The 26,142-nt window shown below is 30.9% G+C and overlaps 1 protein-coding gene across 1 annotated transcript; it reads left to right on the forward strand.

The window, feature by feature from the left end:
- Positions 1 to 123: 123 nt before the first annotated feature.
- LOC136989923 (T-box transcription factor TBX3-like) lies at positions 124 to 25,734 on the forward strand. Its single transcript, XM_067288227.1, has 6 exons — positions 124 to 1,690; positions 1,900 to 2,167; positions 19,723 to 19,869; positions 19,959 to 20,035; positions 24,665 to 24,783; positions 24,877 to 25,734. The coding sequence occupies exons 1-6, from the start codon at positions 1,323 to 1,325 to the stop codon at positions 25,428 to 25,430; spliced, it is 1,533 nt and encodes a 510-aa protein (XP_067144328.1). The 5' UTR covers positions 124 to 1,322; the 3' UTR covers positions 25,431 to 25,734.
- Positions 25,735 to 26,142: the final 408 nt, after the last annotated feature.

Below are 26,142 nucleotides of genomic sequence, written 5' to 3' on the forward strand. Positions count from 1 at the left end.
TTTTTAAACACTTGGTTGAAAGGCATTTTTAGAATTACCTTTAGCATCGAATCTTTATCGATGGCAATCAAATTTATGCACGGTAATCAATCAATTAAGCTCAATTATCCGAAATATATCTTCCATCAAGATAGATGCTTCGACGAAAAGAACGTAAGGATACAACAGATAAGGGTTTCGTTCTACTTAAAAGGCAATGTTCTTATGATATTAAATTGATATCAAAAAGGCAATACTATGAGATTGTTTCTTGTCGTGTTATAAATTGCCCTAAATAAATAGTTTTCGATAAGGGAAGAGGAACCGTTTAGGTTTTTTTCCGAGAGAAATTCAATTATTTCCGCTCGATATCTTTTAAAATTCCTTTTGTTTTCGTAAGCAAAGCATTAAAGAATGCTCTAGATGTTTACGTGTTTGCGCTCCGGGGCTAATTGCCGGGTCTAAATTTCAGCGGTTTTGCAATTTGCCCAGCTTCTGAACACACTTTATCAAATGGGAAAATCGTCTAAGATTTTCGTTATATCCAGTTTATTGAAAGGAAAAGAAAGTTGGCTTCCAGTACAAAATTTTCGGTGTGATTTATTCAAATCGAATACAAAAATCGTGATGAGTTACTTAAAAAATGTACGGCCCGACAGGTTTTCGAGCGACGAATATGAAGAAATTAGAAAATATTTCACGAAGGAAGAAAAAGAAGGGAAAAAAGCCGGATAGTCGTAGACGAGTCACGATATAGTTATATGATAATTAAATATCAAACATTGGGAAAGATAAGAAGGCGTTCGGGATTATTCTAATGGTTAAGCACATATTTATAGAGCGAGTGGCAGACAATTAGGTCGGGACGGTAACGAGTTTGCCGGAGCAAGGATAATTTATCCAAACGGGAGTTGGCAAAAACGTCAAAGAGGGAGGAATGTGTAGACACTCGCAATTTCAATGGCGCCTGTCGGACGTTACAGGCCAGCCACGGGGCGAGCGACGTGTAGAAGCACTCTCGGCCCGGGTAATCGTCGCCCACCTTCGATTATGGAAGTGGCAGATTGCGTCCCGACCGATTCGAAGGTAAGCGAGGCGAGGTGAGATGGATGGCCGATCGCTATGTGAGACGCGAAGCGCCGAAGCATTACTTAGCGTGTCGGGAGCTCAACTCGTCTGATTGGCTGGAGCCGAGCAAATAGCAATCAACAGTGCAGCGAGTGTCAAAGCGACAGCGACACAGCGCCTAGATTCACACGACGGGAGACGCCAGTGTCGGACGGGGAGTCCTCATCCCACCTCACCTCTGTCCCGGAAAGTGAGGCCAGGGCGAATTGGCCTCGATGAGATTCGAACCTGCGGACTTCGGACCGGTGATGGCTTATCACCCATTCCTTCTGACTCCCTCTCGACCGGCCGATTTCAGTGTCAGCTCCCTACTGACGCAGTCGCAGTATCTTGCGCCTACTTTCAACCCCGTGCCTAGGGGATATCCTTCGTTGTTTCCCAAACTTCCGCCACCTCTACCCGGATCCACACACATCGCGCCCGAAGACATCGTAGCCCACCAGTCTCCCTACAGAACTCTCAGGACGCTGGAACCGGAAGAAGACGGCGTCCAGGACGATCCTAAAGTGACTTTAGAATCTAAGGAACTCTGGCAGCAATTTCATTCTTTCGGAACAGAAATGGTCATTACGAAATCCGGAAGGTGAGTGCGATTTTTTCGTAATTTCCATCTTTCGGTCGTCGCCGCCGGGAGGGCGTTGGCCGTGGGTGGAGTGGGTCCGTGCTTCGAAATTTCGATTGCGCCTAACATACTAAACTCGTTTCGTGCAGTCCGATCGCACTCCGACCTTTGGCCTTTTCTTATCGATGGTACCCGAGCGTTAATTTGTGATCGACAATTTCTATTTTCAGGAGAATGTTTCCAGCTTTCAAGGTCCGCGTGTCTGGACTGGATAAGAAGGCCAAGTACATTCTGTTGATGGACATCGTTGCGGCCGACGACTGCCGTTACAAATTCCACAATAGTCGGTGGGTTGTGGCGGGTAAGGCTGATCCCGAGATGCCCAAGAGGATGTACATCCATCCCGACTCGCCCGGTACAGGAGAGCAGTGGATGCAGAAAATGGTGTCCTTTCACAAACTCAAACTAACCAACAACATATCGGACAAACATGGATTTGTAAGTACATTCTTTGAATATTTAATTAGCATAATTTAGACCTTAAATTCCTACTCTGTTCTCGGCAATTCGGGCGTATTTCTATGTTAAGACAACTTTTTGGACCGGGGAAAATTTCACCGGTCTAACGTAAAGGAGCTATTGAAGTATTAAAAATAAAGATCGGAGTCAAACTATTGGATGAAGCTCAAAACTAGTCCTAGTCTCTGATTTTCTTTTCCACAAATCGCCTGGAATGCAATTTGTTCTGTGGCATTACCGTCTGCCACTTCCCACGCGCCCTTCAGACAGCAACATAATCGAATAATATTCTCATCTGTAAAAAAAAAGGGAAAAATATATATTAAATTCCCTAACAATAAACAAAACGAAAATGATTTTAATTGTGGCATCATCAATCTCCTCCCTTAATTGTAATTTGGTAATTTGAACGAGAGCGTTTGCTGGCGAAAAGGCCTAACAGCTAATTGTGATAGCTAATTCTAATCGTTCCCAGGATAGAAAGCTAATCTACAAATTGGCTAATCTTTTTTTTATTAACGTGACAATTATATTTTGGCTCGTAAAAGCGAAATACTTGGTGGTTAATAACTGGAGAGGATATTAATTATGAGGTAGGCCTATGTAGTATTTGTTTTACCTGTTTAAAAAGAAAAAAAAAACCGTTAATCTTTAAAGTAGGCCATGCAAAAGGGGTGCCATTTAAATCAAAATTTAAAGCTCAAAGGGTCTGTAATGTATTTATGTATCGGAGCCTTATGAGGCCTTATTACAAACCCCTGCCCTTTATACTTTTTCTTATGAATTCGAAGATAAAAGGCCTCAAAGTACAAAGTCTTTTTCTGAAGTTCTCAGTAGTCCTTTAGATGTTATAACGACAATCTGTCTCGAGAATTATTTTAAATCTTGTATATCTAAACAAGCTTATTCAATTTCCCTTCTTTGTCGTGAGTAGGATCTATATGTCTAGGTCTATATTGATTAAAGGATAAAGCATAAAGGAAACGTATAAAAAAGAATGTAGAAATTCCGAATTAACTGTTTGCTATTGATAGAATTGTTCAGCATGTCAGACACGTTAGCTGTGTCACAGAAACAAAATAATATCCTACACGTTCATAAAAAAGACCATTTGCATTCTATTTTTATCCAAGAAAAATTTAAGTAAAATACGCCTAAATGTTAGAATTTTTTAAAAATTTATTCTATTTTTCTTCTTTTTAAATTTTATGTAAAAAACGTCGAATTTTCTTGCCATTTTTATGGCTTAAGTAAAACTGGAAATGGTCAATGGTTCCGAATTATCCTTGCTTTATTACCAAACTTACTATCTAATTTTCACTATTACAAGCTTTAAACTAGCTAAATCGCATGCTTAATTACGCTTGAAATCTTATAAAAACGGACTAAACTAGCTTACAGTTCAAGTATGTGAAACTTAAATTGACTAGTCAGGCTTATTAAAATGCTGGGAAAATATTTTAATAGTCGCACTTGAATAATTTATTTTAACGAATATTAATGAAAATAATGATTGACAGTATAAACAATAGCAAAAAATTTAATAATATCGTATTCGTTTTTAAGGGTGGAATTATGTAGTCGGTGAAGATACTAATAAGTTTTGTACGATTAACAATTTATAGAGGATAAATAACAGCATTTAAATTACTTTTTTTTAAGTTCAAAAAACTGATAATTTATTCTGCATAAGTCTGTATTTTTAGTAAAATGAGTACGTTCACACAAATTAATATGTCTCTACGTTATCATCATCCATCCGTTATTTTATCCCGTAGAGACTATATTAATTTTTAATATGGTAGGCAGTGTTAAAAATTGAGTTATTTAGAAGTAGTAAGCTTATTTAAATGGTTATAAGTTTTAAGATTAAAGATCTAGCATCTAATTTACAACATAATAAGAATATTATAGTTAAAAGAATTTTCTAACACTTAAGGAAGCTGAAAATTAATGTGGAAAGATCTAAAATCCCTCGAATAAGTCCTATGATTTTTAATATTATTAGCTTAAAAATAGTTTATTCTATTTTATATCGAACGTGTTTTAAAATCTTATATCGAAGGATGGGTGTGTGAATATGGATTTGTTATAAAGGCTTGCGTATATGATATTAATGTCTGTACTAATTAAATTAGATTTAATATAAAATAGTTTGGCCTGTAACTGGTATATAACGAAATCCTATTTGAAATATCGATAAATCTGTTAGAAAAACGAAATGAGATTAAACTATTTAGGACTTTTATTCAAGAAAATAAATTAATTAATTAAAAATGATGACAATTAAACATATTTATTGAGTATTAAGCCAGAGTTATAAGCATATAAGAGTTAATTTTAATTAATTGTAATATTAATAGGAATGTTTAAAAGTAATCTTGTAAAAATCAGTCCGATTTAAATTTGAGATTTGCCATTAAAGACTTTTTTTGTGGATTTAGTTCGAAAAATAATCCACGTAATTTATTTATATAACGTTTGCCTTAATGATTTTCGGCTAATGTATACGAATCTTATAAATAAATAGTAACGATAATTGAATTAATAAAGAAACGAAGCCATTATAAAGAGAAAAAGATATCGCTACCATATAAAATTTTAATTGAATGCCTCATCATTAAGAAGCAAAATCCGAAAGTACTTTAAAAAGATGAGGTTTTCTATCGTTTAATTAAATAGTTTTTATAAATACCCTTTCGTTCTTTCGTTAAGGATTTTTAAAACCGTTTCCAACCGTTACGTGTATGTTGAACTTGAGAAATTTCGGAATTTCAACATTAAAAAATTAAAAGAAAATTTCTTTTTTTAGGAACTTAAAAAGCATCATTATTGAAAAATAACACTGGATACATCAGTAGAAACGTTAACATTAATCATTTGAGGTCTGATAATACATAATATAGCGCTTAATAGTTGGAATTTATTGGTGATCCGTCACGCTTCGAGCATTTTCTTTTGGTACTTTAAAGTTGGATCTCTCGTCATCTGTTCAACGATGCGTTGTGAATTCTCGTAAATCTATGTGTAATAAGATTAAAAATAGAACAAAATATAATTTGATCTGATATGTTTTAATTCTAAATTAAACAACGAGCGCTAAATCTACGTAGGCCTATGTAAATACGAAGAGAATAGAAAGAATCTTTCTGGGTAAATTTACTACGTTTAATTGAACTATAAAGTATCTATGTATAGACAAATTTGACAAAATCTGAATAACAGTATTGATCTTTGAAAATTTTAAAAGGAAAATATAATAATAATAAAAAGAAAAAGACCAAAATGCTCGAAGGAAAATGGATTTTTGTGAATTACGGAAAAACCCAACACATATTTTCAATTTTATATATGGACTGTTTCTATATAAATTTGAAATTTTACAGGTTTGCCCTCGTATTACATTGCCACCTTCGACGATAATATAATAATGATTAAAATGACTTATAATTATATAATCTAAAATTTATTTCCGATTATATTAAACACGCTTAAAGTTCAAAACTTTGTACTGCGATAGGCCGAATTCGTCATTTATTAATATAGGAATATTGGATTTTTTTACATAAATTTCTATTGATTTGTAAACTTAATACTTTAGTAACTATCTTGTAAGCAATAGATTACTTCGTTGTTATTATAATTACTGTTAAATATAGCCTAAATAATTCTATCTGCTTGTTTTTCAACATGATAGATATTCCTTATATTTGATTAAAAATTTCTGATTATTTTCTAAATTTTTCCCCAGAAGGCCCTCGATATCTAAACTTGGATTTCTCGTTTCCCGGTCTTTTGCTTGTCCCGGGATTCCGGGATAAAAGTGAATTGTTTCCCGGGATAGAAGTAATTATTTTTAAGATATACAAAATATCTTAAATTATTATTACTTTTCATTTTTTAAAGAATTTAATACGTTTGCAACCTCCAAAATCATATTAATAATGCTGTGTAAGATACAGATACATGTTAAAAATTATTTTTGAATTACGTAATGTTCACTAATAGAAAAAATTTATTAAAGTTTGCTGGAAACTGCATACAACGACAACAACAACGAAAAAATGCTTTGAATTGAGTTGAAAATTTAAAAAAAAAAGAACTTAGATCAACTTTCTAACTTAAAAAGTAATTTACGTTTTTAAATAAAACATAATACAAAATATTATTGGAAAATTTTATAATAAGATATTAAAAAGCAAAGATGGTCGATACTCCGATCACTCGATCTGGTTCTTATTTAACTAATGAAAAGCCTGCTACCAAGAATGCCCTTTCCAATTCAATTCATGTGATTGGAATCGTGTTTAATGCATTTAAGAGAAAACAGATGTTATATGTTTTTTCACCTGTAGCCTGGAGGATTTCTAGTTCGTTTTCGAGATTGTAGTACTTCTTTTGCTCTCTAGTATTCTTGATTTGTCTACTTTGGCTACTTTAATAGCGGTATTAAGTTTTTAGCCCGATAATTCGACAGTTCGTTTGTCCTTAATAATTAGGTTTATGAAGAAAAACTTCGTACTTGCAGACTTCGTACTCGTTTGTATCCTTGCCCAATTTGCACAACCTGGCGTTACGCAGTTATTGAAGCTACTGGGCATGATTAAAAACTAAAACAGCGTAAGCACAATTATTCCGGATATTACAAGTAAAGAATTTTCAGAGTCCTGCCACAAATAAGCTACGCATTGATTATTGACCATTTATAACATGCCATAACGAGCAAAAATTAAAAAAAAAAACAAACTAATAAGTAGGTTTAAAATTAATAAAAACAAATTTATTTTGACAGTTTATGAGTTAATTATGCTTTCTATTTTCAAAATTTCCTGAACTTTAACAAAAATAGGAAAAAAGTGAATTTTTAAGAAATTTGCGGGATTTTCCGGGTTAAAAAAACAACCGGGATCCCGGGATCCCGTTTGAGAAACCCTAATCTAAACTATTTAGTTTGATTATTAATGCTATCAACAGTTTGTTAAATGAAAGATAAAAATTATTAAACATAGCAAAAATGCGATCATTTGCGAATAAATTGAGAAAAAACATCGTAAAAAATATAGAAAAGTTTTATCATATAACATGCAATTAGAGAAATTTTTAGTATAAGTGAAGTTCAGTGTTGTGGGTGCCTTTTCCGCTAACTTAACATTTGTAGTTACTAAAAATATTGCTTAAACATGCAGACGGACGGACGAACAAAAGCTTTTTTTTTTTGTTTTTGTTTTTTAGTTAAAAAAACAATGCTCAAAACATAAATTGTTAGTTAATATTCAGAAAAGATGAGCAAAATCTAATCGAATAGAACTCAATATTGTTCAATAATCCAATTTTTATTATTCCAGCCAAGCTTTAAGAAGTGAAATTATAAGCGGTCAAAACATTATAAAATATCGAGCAAATATTTAATTTTAAAATAAATTTTGAAAGTTTATTTATATTTATACATATTTACATTTATAAATTGTTGCCCGATTCCTACAGAAATTCTTAGTCAACTTTATAACAAACAGATGATCATCCTTATTAGGTTAAGGACATAACCCACATCTTAAAAATAATCTTATTTTTAAAAAAATACATAAATTTTCTTAATTATTTTTTTAAAGTAATGGTCTTTTTTCTTATTATTCCGAGTATCTCGTAAATAGGTTATCTGCATTCAAAGAATAGTTAATGTACAGAGAATAGCTAAGTAGATATTACTGTGAATTTGGATTGAATTTAAAATGTGTGTAATCTATTCAGAGAATTTTAAATACTATTTTAAAGAAATATAGACTTTTTGCTATCTGATTTTGAATTTATAAAATTTCCCTAAATAAAGTTTAGGGAAATTTTACAAGTACAAATGCGAAGTTTATCCAAAAAGTCAGTTAATTATAGTAAACTATATTATTGTTTTATTCAATTACTTTATTTCTTAAAAGCTTTACTAAAATAGTTCCTTATAAAGTGTACTGGAAACACGAGAAATGAATGTGTAAAGTTCATCTAAAGGAATGTCGTAGCTTTTTCTCTTTTAAACAAATATAGAACGTATATTTAATTAAAAATAATTCTCATTAATTTAATTAAATTATTTATTACAAAATGTAATTAATATTAATGTACTCTCACAAAATATTAAAAAGATTTTGTATATATTTTTTTCTTTTTTGCATACTTATTAGTACATTAATCTCTTTCCATGACGACAGTCAACAATGCACTGTACAGTACAAGTACACGAACCAATGAAACTGCATGGAATATAAAATATCCTATCTTATGCATACTCATTTGTAAAATTTAAGTTATAAATAAATATATATTAATCTTTAAAAAATGCGATAATGAAAACTGAGTTGTAGAAGAACATAACCTGTGCAGTTTACTTTCGCCAATAGAAAAATTATTGTTGTGATATATAAATTCTACACTTTGTAAGATAGGAAAGTACACTGTAGGCCTCATCCTATATTACGTGGCATAAATCGTAGACATTAGTCAAAGATTGTGGATTTATTTTAACAACATTTTCACGTGGAGTTAAATGTTTTATAAAGCAATTTTTCATAATTACGAAACTTTGATATTTTTAAAATTTATTTTCTTATCTTTTGTCTGCTTCCGATGTAATTTTTAGAGTAAAAATTTATGAAAAAAAGTAAGAAAAAAATCCTTTCAAGTTAGGATTACTACTTCATTATCTAGAAAAAAGAAAAAAATCCCATTCATTTCTATCATTATTTTGAATTATTTCAATAGAAATGAATTGTTTTCATCTCATTAGCATGAAAAAATTTCCTTCAAGTGCAATTATTTATCATAGATAACTATTATAGTTATTGTCTCTATCGATAAAATAAATTTTGATCATTTTCCCTTCGATTATATTCATTTATAAGTATATTTGCGACGGTGGGACTATAATTATAAAAATCTATTATTCCTTTTATTGTCAACATGATTACATTTTTCTCCTTAATGTTAAAAATATAGGCCTATTATTGTTTGTTAGCTACTTACTCTCTCGGAAAGAATCGTTTCTAAATGGGAAAAATATATAGATTTTTCTTTCAAGATTTATACAGATTTAAATCTTAAAAGCTACAATCGTGCGGATATTGTAACTTTAATAATAAATACAATGGAAACAAAAGTAATTTAATTATAAAATTTTAAAAGGATACAAATTAATTTATAATATTGTCCGATCAAAACGTAAAACCTTGAAAAGGAGTAGAAAGAAATGAAGAGAGAGGGGGGAAAAAAAAGATCCTTCTAGGTAACGGACAGAGCCATTAAAGATATGAATAGTGTTTAAGCTTACCTATCATTACTTGGAGTTGTTACCTAAACCTTTATGAGATAATTCAGATAAGTCACCCGGGTTAACTTTTTTGACCGTTTGTGAACAGAATGGACCTAGCAAACCGCATCCAAGGGCTTTTCTGCCTAAGGCAATTCAGGAAGTTAGACCCACTGCTTGTCCATCTGTTGATCTTCTGCTGGGTGATTAGTTCTTGAAATATTGATGTCTTTCCCCGTCTAAACAGTGGATTACAAACTGCCGAAGAAGAAAAAAGAACAAAGAAAACAGAAACAACAAAAACCAATGTTTGTTAAAAACTAACTTTTCGCGAATTGAAAAGTTTCTCCATAACTTTAGAAAGTAAACAAATTTCTTTTTTTCCCTTTCTTTGACTTTTATTTCTTACATAATTTAAATGACATCAGCTTTTAAAAGCAAATTAAGGAAATTATATTTTACTTTAATCTAATTAATTATATTATAATAATTTAAAAATTTAAATCGAATAATATAATATTTTAATATACAGTTTATTAAATTTAATATTCATTCAAAGAAATTTAATAAAATTTTCATCAGAAAACAAGCGATTTTTTTTTCAAATATAATCAACAAAAGTTTAACATAGAATCAATATTTGTATTATAAATATTTATTAAATTAATTTATAAAAACGAGAATCTAGATATGATCATTCTTGAGTCTAGTATGAAGGTTTTATATGGATGGATAGGCAAATACAGGAAACTTGTTTATATAGTGCAATGTATCTCTTAATAATAAAAATATAGATCCATAAAGCTCCAAGAATACAAATAGTAAACCTTTATGTAGAAAATATAGGCTCAGATGAAGGATTAATAAATTTTAAATTCTAAAATATAAACATATCATTTTTTCCCATAAAAATGTTGAAATTTGTTCCTAAGAAATAGGCGTATAGCTTTATTTAAGCTCGATTAACACAATAATTATGATTAAATTATTATAAAATGACTATTAAAATAAGTATTTTTATTCTTTAAATTATAATATTCGCATTAGATGTTACTTATAAATGATTTACTTGTTTTGAAATCTGCTGTTTTTCTCAAATATGATTAATAAATTTAAACTTTAAAATATTTTAACTAAATTAAGAAATAAATTTTAAAATTTAATTAAGATTTTCGTAATCAAATCAAATTAAATTCTATAAACATAAAAATCAACCTAACGGTATACAGTTTACAAGCGCATACATATTATTAATAACTTAAAGCTTACGTATAATTTAATAAATATGGATGTTTTTTATAGATTATTTACTCTTATTTTTTACTAAAAATCAGGAAAAAATATTAAATTATTTAAATATTTATATTAAAAATATCTAAATTATCAATAAGTTTTTAAAATAATTTCATATTATTCACAATAGAATGTTTAATTTGTTAAATCTAAGCTTCGTAGTAAAATATATCAGGCCTATTGTCTCGTGAATTTTGCTAAAGGCCTAGAATTAAATGATTATTATTAAGGTATTCGCGTTGAAATGGGAATATATAGGTATATAACACGTATAATAGGCCTATATTGAATTTTATATTACTTATAAACGGAATAGAATCTCAGGAATAAAGCGATAGTCTGACAAGAAAATTAACGTCAGTAATTTAATAGACTTAATCACTTACCAATGAATAAATGACTTTATGATCAGAATTTAAATGGATTAAGTAAACGTATTTTCTAATATTTATCACATTCGTTTTACATAAATAAATAATAAATATTAGTTTAAAAATCGATTAACAAATTCTGAAAGTCTTCTGGCATTTAGCAATGCAAAATGACATATCAGAATCATAGTTTAATATGGATTATATTTTATGAATATAAATAAATTTTATAAAATAATCAAAATAGGTAGAATTAATTTAGATAAAATTTCATTACGTTTACATTTGATTGAAGTTAAACAAACCACTTTTTTAAAAAAAATCAAAGTGAACCAATGAATATAAAATTAATTTTTTAATTAATATAGAAAACGAAATTTAAATAAACAAGAAATAAGTTAAAAATGTTGACTGAAATTCTCATTTAGTTTGAATGAAAATTCCCGAAAGTTATCGCTGAACTTTTTAAATTAGTTCTAAATGTAATTTACTTATGATTCGAATTAAAATGGAGGGAAATTTGTAGGATAATCACAAACCGAGAACGGATAACGTTTCCAATTTATCAATGTGGATGAAACTGTTAAGTTATAACTTAATAGTCTCATCCATTATATATATTTTTAACAAAGATGAATGAATAATAGTAACACGTACAGAAATCATTCTAGTTTCATATTATTCGAGCTAATCTTGCTTTGATTTATAAATAGTAGTAATATTAAGTTATCCATTCTTCACATCTATGTAAGCACTAAGCGTGGGTCTTTTCTATGGAGAATTTTGCCTTCTAATAATTTTCGAATTTATTCGGGGTCATTGTTAACTGGATTCTTGTTTGCCATTAAGTATTACCTTGTAAACTTTAAATTATATATATGCTATACTGTGTTAGGCATACTTTGTATATACTTTCGACTTAAATTCTTTACGTAGTATATAGAGTTTAAATACAAGTATTTACAATGTATTGTAATTTTAGAGTTTAACTAACAAGTGGCCCTGTTATTTAATTGTGTAAACACAAGTATACACAATAGAAGGTTTGTGTATAATTGTGTAATATACTAAATTAATTGTTTTCTAATGAGGAATTTATTCATTTGGATGTGAAAATTGAATATAATTACAATTAAAGTTCGAAACAAACCGAAAATCTGTAATAATCGACAACATTAATTCCCCGTGTTTCTAACAAGAAGCTTTTGCTTAAAATTTTCGGCGTTTTTAACGATAAATTTGTTTTTTATGTTCAATTACTATCTTAACTTTGAAAGAAACAAGAATTAGCAAATTCGTAATTAAATTTTCTAAAAATTTCTACAGTTTTGAAACTGCCATTTGTCTGTTTTGCTTACATCAATTATTTAAAGACTCCCCCCTTAAATTAAAAAAAAAAAACATTTATCGTATATTAATATATTTTTTGAATTTATATTCTTAATTCTGCGTGAAATTAAACTGAACTTGGTTTTGAATTCGAGGAAGAAAATAAGTAAATGAATAAAATCCCATCGAAAATTTCAATGTATGATGAGAGCATAAACAAGGATGATGATGACGACGCAGGCCGCCCCCTGGTGGGCGGAGATTGCGGCCGTTTTCATTCGTCGCTGAATGGACCACACAACGTCACGAATTAGTTGGAGTTATTGAAGCTGTAGAATGATTTGCTTCCCTCTTCAGTAATGCCCGATTGAGTTTTTTCATTAAAAATAAACGTTTTTTTTCTTTACCATTTTTCTTTCTTTATTTTCTTTAACAGAGTAAAATATTCGCGCTCTGCTTTATTTAGTAAATAATAATAATAAAAAGACTGTGTAATAATCTACGAAGCATGAAGATTACAGCCATTTTTTCTTTACATAATTCTAAAGAGTAATATGTTATGTAAGAAATCTTATACAAGTTTAAATACTAGTAATTAAATATGCTGATTCTTACTCAATGCTTAAAATTATGCGGATTCTTACGCAACTTCCTCGAAACTTTAGATCAAAGTTTTAACGAAAAAGCCTCAAATTCTTTATGCAACTCCTTATTTTGCTTTTTACCCAAAGATTATTATGACTAAGGAACCGCAACTTCTTTACGTTACTCATTACTTCCATGTAACTTCGTGTAACCAAAATTTTAAACCGATTTATAAAGATTAGTTTACTGTGACAATAATCTATTAACATGACTTATTACCCTGACGAAAAGGAGAGATTGGACTAGTCTATTGGTTTAATGAAAAACTTTATTTTGCACCAGAAAGTTTTAAAACTGATAGACTAGCTCAATCTCTCGGGCGTTACATCAGTATAATAAGTCCTATTAATAGATTATAGTAAACTCGGTAAACTAACAATTTATTAATAAATAATATTTAATGAAAAGGACGAGAAGCATTAAATAATACGTGTCGCTCTATGTAAATAAATATTCCCACAGCTTTTATAGAATGATAAAAAGTTTTATTCTACCCGAATTATAACTTGCAATTAATCATATTTTCAGTAAATATATATAAATTTTATTCATATTTTTTGTGGAAAATATGATTAATTGTTTTTTAGTATCATTAATTGTAGAAAATATGATTAAGTTACATTTTTTAAAGCATTTTTAAATACGAGCCACTATAAAATAAATGGCTAAAAATTGTAGAATAAATTTTTTAAATTTAATATTCGGTGAATATAAAAATTATAATAAATTTTCCTTCTATAATAATATACTGTTAGGCCTTATGATCCATACATTAATAGCTTATATTCAAAGCTGGATTTATAATTAAGCCGAATAAGCTACGGATTAGGGCTACATTCCACGAAGGGCCTCGCTCCGTCTACAAAAAAGAATTAATATGTATTAGCTAGTATTATTTAATAGAAAATATAGAGCCTGTTGTATATAATAGGTCAGATCACAGAATGTTTATAGCTAAATAAAGCTGCTTTTGTATCGATGTGTCGCGTAAGAAGAAACATTGTAAAGTTTGATTTTAAAACAAATATATATTTTTTAATTATGGAAATTTAAATAATAATTTATATATTAAACTGAAGAATAATAGAATAAATGGATAAAATAATTAAGGAACAATATCCAAAATATCGATTTAGTATAAATTACGTGATTAAGAAGGAAGAAATTGAGTGTTAGACAGGAAAATTGCTTTACTCCTATGAGAACTAACATCGCACCTTTCTGTAAAACAGTAGCGTAACTAGGGAGGAGGCCCGGGCCCTCTCCCTGGTTACGCTACCTTTTATAAATAAATAAAGAAGAAACAAATCAAATAAGTATAGGAAAAAGATTTTAATGCGACAAACGTACTTATACATACGTATGTACTGTACAGTACAATATATAAGAGTTTATTCTTCATCCACATTGGGTGAATGTAGGTTTGGACGTTCTAATTCGGGCCCCCGAAATATCGATTCTGGTTACGTTATTGCTGTAAAATTATCGTATCTAAGAATGTGGATTCGGATCTAGTTTTGGATTTCTTTATTTGAATTTATGAATATATATGCTTTACTTAATGTAAGCTTCGTTTGGTCGAAATAGTGCACACATTTACGTCATTTTCACGTCATTTTTAAAACTTGTTCTTTGTAAAACTGAAGAGATGACGTTAAAGTGTATACTTTAGCGAACATGACCTACGCCTTCGTTTGTTAATAAACGATAATTTTATAGGCCTATAGAAAAAATAATTAATTTTATTGTTTCAAATTAATTTATTTAAGTTTAAAACTAACAAATTTTCCAAATTTAGATCAATTCTGTAATGAATTATCCATAGATTAAAAATAAAAATCGTTAAAGAAAAGTTATAAATTTTCATTTATTATTGATTTCTTTTACTCTTTCCGCCCTGAGCACTAAGCCGGCCTTTTTTATACCCATCCTGGGTTCGTCCAGGCCCACAATGGGGGCGACTAGGTAGCGAGGAACGGGCCTGATATATCCAGGACAGATTTCCGATGGAAGGGGCTCCTGGATAAAGAAAGATTGAAGGCCCTTCTATAAAATTTTACATCATAAAATAATAACGTTTAAATGTACGTACCTATAGAATTATTTTAAAATTATTATATACAATATACAACTGTAAAATTTCTTTGTTTTTGTTTTCAATTTCGGGGCCTCCGAAACCTACTAAGCACGCGAGTCACATGCCTAGTGGGTAATCAGGCAATGCAGACCGCCCATGAGAAATTCCTGAGGAGTTGCTCTCCAGGATTCGATTCCGGATCCCCAGAGCATTTGAGTTTATCTTGACATAAACATTTAAATCCTTTAAAAAATTCTACAATAATTTATATAAAATTTGTAAATGAAAATAATAAAAATGTTCAAAGATTCGATTTGATTTTATATCCGAAAACGAAATGGAATCATTCTCCCTCAAGCCAAGACAAATTTCATTTCTTTATGGATCCATTCGGTTCTTACAGTTTTATTAAAACTTTGTTTATTATTAAACATCGCTTACGCCGGCACTTTTAATGTACAAAAGTGAAAGAATAAGAATTTTTAAGTAAAAATATAAATTTTTATTCGCCTTCATCTCTTATTTGACAGAAATCCTCAATGGACTGACTCTATGGTAGTCTCATTACTTATTTATAGAAATAAAAGAAAACAAAAATATATGGTTTTAGTTATATACAGATTTATTTTCTTAATTTATTATTATTACATATTGTTTATTTTTTAATATATATAATGTTATATAAACCTATAAATGTTTAATTTTAATATATTTTTGAACTCTTAAAACTTTCAAGTATTGTATATGAAGTATTAATCCATATATTAAACAAAAATTTCTGTTTGCAGTTAGAAAAAAAAAAAGAAATAGGGGAAAAAATAGAAGGGAAGAAGTAGACATGTAGCTTGAGGGTAGCTTAGTCTAGGCTATCACTTAACTGAATTTTGCCTTAGGCTGACAAACTTCTTAGGCAATTTTATCAGAGGGATTCATCCTCTTGACTTTCTCTATAAATCTTAAGTAATTGAACGATTTTGAAATATCACTAATTGAAGAAAAAGTAAAGATTCTTTTCTTATTTTTTCTTAAAAAACAATTAAAAAGGCATGTTGTGATTCAGATAAATAGTAAGGATTATATGCTTGATAATTGGTATAATTTATAACTATTTATACAGTTGTTTAATTAAGAAGGCCTTAATATAACCGTTTTATTAACAATATATCGGTAGTGATATAAGGGAGCCCGAATTAGAACGTACAGTACAAACTTACATTCACCCCGTACCACTTGCGCTGTGGATGAAGAGTAAACTCATAGATATTGAATATACTGTAGATATTTATTTAACATTTCTTAATATATTTATTTAGAAAGTTAAGGAAGTTGCAGGCCCCTGCTTCCCTTCCTGGTTACGCTACGGAACGCTGTGGATGAAAAGTAAATTCTTAGAATGTGTTATTCGCATTCAAATCTTTTTCCTGCATTTATTTTTCTCCTCCATTTATTTATTTATAAGGATTGGCCCGGGCCTCTAGGCCTCCCTGGTTAGGCTTACAGAAAGATATAGAAGGAAAAAAATATAAGCTTACACGGTTCCTTAATTAGTGTAACCACATTCTCATTCTAATGGTGAACTCAATATTGACCTATGACATTTACAGGCAGAGGGGAGGGAGACAAAAATGTGACTGTATCATTAATCCTAATCTGTTAAGTCTACACATGCTTAGTTTACGGTGAAAAGCAGTGGCAGTAGTAAATCTTACCCGCTAAATAATCACGTGATACTACTCTATGAGAATTCAATTATCGGTAGTTTCTTGAATTCCTCTTCTTGACATTTATGTAAATAAGATGTCTGAAGTCTCATCCGATGCCTTCTCCATCCATCTTTTACGTCATCTATTTCTCATTCTCTTACCTTCTACTTCTTCAATACACAATCTTTTCGTCATTCCTTGAGAGATGATCCTTCCATAAATTTAAACTTTTTTCCTATCGAGAATAATAGAATTTTAAATTTTAATTTTCAGATTTTGAATATATAAGATACTATTAAACTCTATTTTTATTATATTTCTATTTATATCTGGCCTAGATTTATTATATAACTTCTCATAGTTGACGCACTCAATTTGCATACAATTATTTTAATCCTTAAATTTATTAGATATGAGGAAAAAAATACCAAGGATAATTGTCAGTGGACTTAGAATTGTGGCCTTAAACTATAACGTATAAAGGCCCTTCTCCTCTACAAGATAATGATGTATGTAAAAAATGAGAGACCCTAAGCTATAGACTTAACGCGAGGCCCTATCCGCAGCTTAGGACCTCGTGTTAAGTCGTATTTGGTAGAGGGGAAGAGCTTGTTATATGTTTTAGTTTAGGGCTATAAGTTTAAGTCCAGACTTAATTGCAATCATCCTCTGCTATCTTACACTAAAAATATAATAGGATACATGTTTATTAGTGTATATAAATGCTGTGTTTACACACACTAATAAATATAACATAATATAAACTTCATAATGCCAGGCCAAGCTCCAACTTGTTTAGCTTATGTGCAAATCAGGCCCTCTGAGTGTCTCGGTTGAGAAAATGCCCCTTTCATTATAAAGATTGCAAATTGGTGGTATAAAAATCATTTTATAGGTCTTATACATCTTTAATTATAGTTACATTGTTTAAAATTAGCATTTATTTGATATTATATATGTAATTTTATTTGTAATTATATATAAAATAACATGGCATTTCACTGATCAATCAATGATTATAGATGTTACTAAAGCATCGAAATTGATCCGCGAATGGTGAAATATTGGAATTAATTCAATAACAAAAGGTCAATTTTAGATTTTATAAAGTAAAATCTGAAATTGTGTGTATTTTATGAAATTAATAGCTATTTAAATGTATTAAACTTTGATATTGTGAGTAAAGCTCTGATACGACTTGGTGTGTCATAATATCAACATTATTAATGAAAAACGGCTTCGAAGATGTTGGAATTTTGGAGAATTGAATATTCAATGAAATGAAATTCTTTTAATTTTAGCATTTTCGATAAAAATATGAACATTTTATAAAAGAATTCTGTACGATTAATTGAGTCATTAATTATAAAATCTCAAAAACTTCGCGCCTGACCAACGGGTGGCCAAGTGTTTTCCGGATTTTCTTTACGTCTGACTGCTAAATAGGGGACCAATAGAAAGGCCTCCCGGGAGGCGCACCACTTGGCAGATCATCCGTATGTAAATTACGTTGCCTTATCCCACCAATTTAATATACAATCCAATCTTTCTTCATTTGTGATTTTTAATAATTTCGTTTTAATTCAAGTATTTATTTAAATTATCGTTAAGACACTGTTAATTATATTCCGCATAAATTTATTCACAAATAATAAGTAAACTCTTAGGAAAATGTAGCGATCGATGATGATTGACAAGCTGATACAGTCGAACCTCTAATAACGGTCACCTCTAAACAGCGGTTACTTTTCAAAAACGTTTCTTTTTGAAATGCATACAGAATAACCCCCGAACGACGGCCATTTTATCAGAAACGCATACAAAATAACTTACCAGCAACGGCCATTTTTTATGTTTCCGTCGGTGGCCGTTGTTTAAAGTTTTAACTGTAAAAAATACAAATCTCTTTTTACAAGCTTGTTTCCTATAAAATCCCTTAGAAGTTTATAAAATTATAAAAATTCTTGTTTAATACGTAAATTACAATGATTTAAATTGTAACTTCTTAAAGTATTTTAGAATGCACACGAAATAAAATGCGATTAACTGTTTTTTTGGGCCGCCATATAGTTAATTGTATATGAAAAGGGTATTTAATTCAACTTATGCAGCTATAGTTACGAATCAACCAACTAGTGAAGCTGGAGTGACTCGTAACCCATAGGGACCAGCTACTGATTATAGATGAAGATATGTTATGCTACTGTTATAGCCGGATTTGCACTTAAACTAAGGGCCTCGATTTACGAGTCTATACCATAGATTCTCACATTTTTAACGTATCACTCGGTGGAAGAGAAGGGCCTGTTATATATTATAGTTTAGGGCCACAACAAATCTAAGTCCAACCCTGGCTACTGGACTAATATATTATATCTACAGCTTCGGACAGTTAATTTATCTCAAATTTAGAGCCATCGAGGGAGAGTTGGAAACTTTTGCCCGTAGTGGTTCTACGCCTATAAATTAAATGTTATTTTTACTAACAATAAACAAAATCCTTAAAGCTGGTATTTATTAATAAAGAAACATTCTATGTATTTCATTCGTTCAAAAAACAAAAGGGCCCGCTTTTTTCCCGGGTTCCATACCAACCTTTCGACGGCCCTGCTAGAGTTTAATTCTTCCTGAACTAAGATTAATTAGCTTAGAAGAACGACATCCTTCATTGGCCATACGAGTCGTAGGAAAGGTTCCATCCTCCATTGGCATGGCACCTTTTCTACGATTCGTATGGCTTTATTTCTCGAAGAATAGTTGAAAAGTCATACTAGATCTTTAGAATTTTATTCTGTTTCTAAGAAATGCTGTTTTTCTTACAGACAATCCTCAATTCGATGCACAAATACCAACCACGGTTTCATCTAGTTCGAGCCAACGATATTTTAAAGTTACCCTACAGCACTTTCAGGACTTACGTCTTTAAAGAAACAGTGTTTATAGCAGTTACGGCTTACCAAAACGAAAAAGTAAAAAATATATATTTATTTATTTCTTTATTCTTCATTTTTATATAAATTTATTTTGTAAAATTTATATATTTTTTGTTTTTTTGTAGATTACTCAATTAAAAATCGATAATAATCCATTTGCCAAAGGTTTCAGAGATACGGGAGCAGGAAAAAGAGAAAAGAAGTAAGTTTATTCTTATAGTTTAGAATCTCTTCTTTTAAATTTAAGCTTATTTAACAGAAAAGAAAGGGCCTCTAGTTTAAATCCGGCTAAGTCTTGATGGTAATTAGAACTGCGCCTTGTAATACACATAGAGCTGAATTTGAGTATAAGCTGTGACTTAGCGCCTCGCATTATGAGTCTATTGGCTACACATTTTTACATGTATCATTATTTAATGGAAGGGCCCGTTATGTGTTATAGTTTAGAGCCACAACAAGTCTAAGTTCAGCTTCGTTTACAGAGGACGAAGCATCCAAATCTGAACTTTCCATTTTTCTTAAGCCCTTAAATTACTGTATTCTATAACGATGAACCAAGGCAAGATTTGGGCATAAGCTAAAGAATTTTCGGTATAGGATTTCGCGTTATGAGGTTATAGCAAAGGGTCTTACATTTTTACGCGTATCATTATTTAGTGGGGGAAAGGGTCTGTTATACGTCAAGCTAAAGGCAAAACAAATTTAAGTCCAATCCTGGGATATGAAGATATTATAGAAAGATTCCTCACACGACATTCTGAAACTTGCCAAATCGTTTCTTTAGGGCCGAATTTATATTTAAATTGAATAAATTTAGGACTCAGATTTACTTTAGAGCTAAACTGTAGGCACATAACTAAGGCCCCAATTAATCGACTACGTAGTTGTCGTAAGCCGTAGCTTTCTGAGTAACTACAGCTTAAGGCCTCTAATTTGGCCTAAATTTGGAACTTTTTAGAACGAAAATGATCAATAATTGTTTAATAATGAAAAATTAAGTTAAAAATATTTTAAATTATTTGTTTATTTATTATATTTTAATTATTTTATCTACAGAAACTCGCAATTCTGAGTTACGAAGCTTATCAAAAGTTGCGTTTGAGGCCCTTTTTTCGCGTCAAACAATGCAATTTCCGTTATAAACGAATAATTTTTATTTTGCAGTTTTAAATTATAAAAATATATTTTATATAATTTAATTAATTCAAATTTATGATGTAAATATTATAAAAATTCTGAATTCTGCGGCCGATTGTTAATGTCGCCCTAAGTTTACAGAAATTTATAAATTTAATGCAGTCAAACATCGATATAGCGTCAGCATTAAATCGAAAATGGCGCTAAACTGAAAGACCTCGAAGAATAAAGATTATATAAAACAATGAGGCTTAGGCATAAGCCGAAATTTGAGTTTGGAAGTCACGTAATTTGATGAAAGCGATGCACATTGTAATGAAAAATCGTACATTTGGAAAGAGTGGCGCTATATAGGAGGTCGTTATATTGAGGTTCGACTGTAATGAAGTGAAACATCGATGCGGGATGCATTGAATGTATGATTAGACGTCAAAAAATTGAGTTTGTGTGATAAAAATATGTAAAATTTTTATAAATTTAATATATTTTTATTATCTTTATGGATTTGGAATGGGGAAAAAATTGCAAAATTTCTATAAGTTAATTGGTTAAACCCTTCAAAAAAGCGAATTTTCTTGCTTATAAAGCACTCGTCACCTCTTACATCGAAGCACCGACGATTTATGTAAGAGAAATTAGATACGAACGGGATTTTTTTTAATGAGATTTATGTATCAGAGGAACGATCTAAATAAATAATTAAACTTCATTCAATATTTATGTCAACGTAGTATGAATTTTTAGGAAAAATCAACAGAGTTTTTAAATATATTATCAGGCCTTCAGGCCCTGAAAATATTAATCAAAAACGTACAAAGATTGATGTCCATTTTTCGGGGAAGTGCACCATCGACTTATAACATACGAGTATTAATGCTTTAATATAGGAATTAAAACAAAATTTCTGACAATTATAAATAATAAACACCCCGTTATAACGCCGAATTAAATTATAATAGAGAAATTAAGATTTTTATTTAAAAACATTATGTAATATCGACTTAATGTAGAGATGGGTGATGAGCTCTCGATCTCTCATTCTTTATCCATTAAAACGAGGGATTTTGCAACTCGATTTTATGTTTGTCTGGTTTTAAATCAGAAATTATTCTTATACAATATAAAATTATACAAAAAGATAATTTAATTTCGACTGTAAGTAGCGGGGATGGAGATATGTGATACGCTCTCAATACCTTTTTTTTTATTCGTTAAAACGAGGGATTTTACAACAGATTTTCCTTTGCTCTTTGATTTTAACATATAGGAATTATCTATATACAGCATAAAATTATCAAAAAGGATAATTTAATTCAGACAGTAAAGAGGAAAAGTTTTCAGATTCTCGTTTGTTTTCTCGACTGGCTTGAACAATCGATAAACTTCATTTTCAAAACCCCCGCATACATTTATCGAAATATTAAAGATTCAACGATCATCAGAGAGATATACTTTTGCGTTTTCGGCGGGAAAATGATCGTCTGTGTCGGTGGAAGAAGCGCTCAACTACACAAAGTACATCGACGAACGAGTTGCTCCATTGATTGCAAAGATGAATAATTTGTGGACCTCGATGTCGCATAAATAATGGGTTAGCTTTGGGATGAATTTGTTTGCCAACTTCTGTCATTTCCAGTGCGAAACATAATAGATTTCATCTTCCTTACTTCGCCATTTTTGTCGTTTTTTTTCCTGGCGAAGATTTCATTGTTAAGAATTCGGGATGCATCATTTATTAATTACGTTTTTACGTTAATTTAGAGTAGATCTTTACTTAAAATCTTTAAATTTAACTAATTAAGATAGTAAATATTCTGTTTAATAGGAGTTTAAATCGGGGCGAAACATCTCCGCCATTTTTTTTATAGTCTCTTGTGCAGACTTCGTGCTTTTGAATAGCTCAAAAATCGTGTTTTTCTTTGGTTTAAAGATTATTTTTGCTTAACAACATAGAATTTAATTAATTAAGGTGATAACTATTCTCTTAAATAAGATTTAAACTTCACTTTTAAGTGCGAAGCATCTTTACTTCGCCATTTTTGTTGTGCAGATTTCATGGTTTGAATCGTTTGTTTAAAGGATATTCGTGCTTAAAAACTTAAAATTTAATTAATTAATAGTGTTAAGATGAAATTTTAAGAGTTTAGAATTACTTCTAAGCGTTATTTCCGGCGCGAAACAAAAAATTTCATCTTTACTCCGCCATTTACGGAATTAGATGGTAGTTTCTCACGTTTAATGCACTCTCGATCACATTTTCTCAACGAATTTCTTCAATTAAACACGAAATTACGAGGAAAAATAATATTTTAAATTTAAATTTGAAAAAAATTATTATTTTTTAATTATTAAATCTATCATTAGATGGCGGCCTAACCACTTACCTCTAGTCAAATTGCTTTATTTCTAATTATTAAATTAGCCTTAATATCGCCAATAAATAATCTGGCGGAAAGTTTGGCGTAATAATAATTGAATCGGGTTGTTGTATATAATATTATTATAAAGAAAAATAAGAAGAAAAATATTTTTAGACTAGAATCATTTCGTAAGGGCTCACTTTAAAGCCCATTTCCCTATTTTAATCACATATTGGGCTTATCTAGTATCCTCATCCCCAACAGATCAAGCTCTGGATCACCGCTCCTATCTACATTTTATGTCCTGTTTATGACGTTTCCTTAATGATAACTTGTACATCTCTTAAGGACAAAGTCGTGAAGTTGAGAGCTCTCAATCGTTACTAGAAAATTGTTTTTCATTCAGTGAAAAGTTGTTTTATTTTTTTTTTTAAAAAAAAGAGAGATTACTATTCCGAGTAGCTGTTAAATGTCGCTATATGGAGAGGAGTTTGTTTCCAGTTTCTGAAATCTACTTCAAGATGTTTCTTTACCCCGAAGGGTCGTCGATCAGGACGATAACCAACGTATTAAAGAAGCTCGTCTGCTATTTATTACCCCAATCACCTAGTCGATGACGTCGATAGATTGGACGATAAACAACCAACACCTGCCTCGACCCGAAAAAATCTTACTTTAAAGTCAGAACATCATTAGGTTGCACTTTTGCACTTTTAACCTCGAATTTACCCGATAAAATTTTAAAATTTCACTTCTTAAACGTTAAAAATATAAACAGAAAGCCGTCGACACGCTCCATTTACTGTTTTTAATTAAATTTTGTGTATCAAAACCGTTGATATTTTACACTTCGAGCGCGGGTTATACACAGAAAAACAAGGATTATTTCGTGTTTCTTTTCATTAAATTCGTGTTTCGGCTTGAGAAACCGCTTCAGAACATAATTCTTCTTCTTTTTAATCTGAAAGCGCCTATCTTCATATATATATAAATATATATCTCCAGCTTAAACAGTAGAGAGACCAATCACATTGCGGTGGTGGCATTCCTCTCTCAAGCTATTAGAGTGCTCGGGAAAAAAAGTCCAATAAATCGAGTTGATAGGGCACTAAATTAGATTCCATACACGCCGAGAATCAGTCAAAAGAAAAGTTTGTAGTACAGAGATGGCAACTGCGCCATGATCGATAGATTGGCAAAATCACGCTATCGTTCTAGGCGTTGAATGACATGGAAGGACAGCTTTCTGCCATCTGTTTAAGCTTAGTCATAATACTTTGTTGAATACTAAAGGGGTTAATTCTGTGCTTAAGAGTCAGTTTATTTATTCTCAGGCGCCAAATGTTGAGTCAACAACAGATATCGACGAAGCAAGACCCCAGGAAGGAGTACAGTGATGACGAAGACAGATTGGATCTTGTGGTCGATATAGCTGAAAATACTAATAGAACAGGTGGTTTTTGCAATTATATCGTATCAGAAGTATGGATAATTAAAGACCCCACCTCTGATAATGCATAACTTTATTTATTTTTATTTTTTCCAGATAACGGAGGAGACGCGGAGACTCGTCAGAGTCCTCAACCCACCGACAAACCCCAGTCACCTCTTCAAGTCAGCAGGGATCCTAAACTACAACTGATGAATCCCTTGATGAGACAGTCGTATATCTATCCACCGTCTTTCTACAACGGTCACTTCTTGCAGGGGGCGCCGTTTTTTAATCCGAATTCCACACCGCTCACCTACAACATGAGTCAGAACTTTCTCCTAAACCCACATTTAGGACTTCCATCTAGTCATCCATTTCTTGCTCATACTACAGACTACATAGAACCTTCGGATACAAGTGGGGCCCTATTAACGTCCAGATTAAAGCAGTCGCGTTTCTTCCCTTATGCTCTTCCTCTCGGTTTTCCATCACCCCCGGTCCATCCCTGCTCACATCCTATTGTCAAGTGTGTAGGATCGCCAGCTTCGGATGGGGATAGCTCGGAGAGTTTACTGTCAACCACAGTGTCCAGCGAACTTAAGAACATCGAGAACATGTTGAACGGTCTTGAAAAACAACCCGAAACCGAAACGCTACCCGATAAATAGTGTCAATGTGTTCATGCCATGCTCAAAAAAAAAAAAAAAAAAAAAAAAGAAAAAATCCTTTACCTTGCCGCTGTAGCCTAGCATCCTAGATACCGTTGTCGTGTCCGTGACGTGACTGTAGTGTTACGTAGGGATTTCGTGACGCGTCACCCATCTTGTGTAGAATTTTTTGATAGTAGATGGGGCCTACAGCCATACTGTGTACATTATGTGGTTGTGTTTTGTGTGTTTTATTAGTGGTATTTATTGATGTAAAATATTGTTGTTAAGAAGTTTTTCGGTAATAAAGTTTTTACAAACCGCACTTGTATTTTTTTCTTATGTAGTTTTTTGTTATTTTATTTTTCGAGAGGGATTTGCCATTTTTATATATTTTTTGAGAGTGGTTTACCGCTTCTTTTTACATTTTTTGAAAGGGATTATTAATATACTTTTTAAAGGATCTTTGTCGTTTTTTATATAAATATTTTTAGTGGGATTGTGGTTTCTTATATATTTTCGAAAGGGATCTTCTGTTCTCTATATGTTTTTAAAACTGTGGTGTGCTGTTTTTTTGTATTTCTGAGGAAATTGCCGTTTCTTTTATATTTTTTGGAGAGGGTTTGCCGTTTTTATACATTTTTGAGAGGGGTTTGCTGTTTTTTAATATATTTTTTTGAGGGAGGTTTGCCGTTTCTTATCTATACGATCGCTGCGAGCGGATCGTTTTTCT

Source organism: Centruroides vittatus, unplaced genomic scaffold (genome assembly GCF_030686945.1).
Source record: "Centruroides vittatus isolate TY-2023 unplaced genomic scaffold, ASM3068694v2 scaffold_769, whole genome shotgun sequence".
NCBI classification, from domain to species: Eukaryota; Metazoa; Arthropoda; class Arachnida; order Scorpiones; family Buthidae; genus Centruroides; species Centruroides vittatus.

Bases quoted from the DNA above. Each gene is read 5' to 3' on its own strand.
- LOC136989923 (XM_067288227.1), top strand. From the start codon at position 1,323: ATGAGATTCGAACCTGCGGACTTCGGACCGGTGATGGCTTATCACCCA. The intron at 2,168-19,722 runs GTAAGTACATTC...TTTTTCTTACAG, and splicing joins TATCGGACAAACATGGATTT to ACAATCCTCAATTCGATGCA. The intron at 24,784-24,876 runs GTGGTTTTTGCA...TATTTTTTCCAG, and splicing joins TGAAAATACTAATAGAACAG to ATAACGGAGGAGACGCGGAG.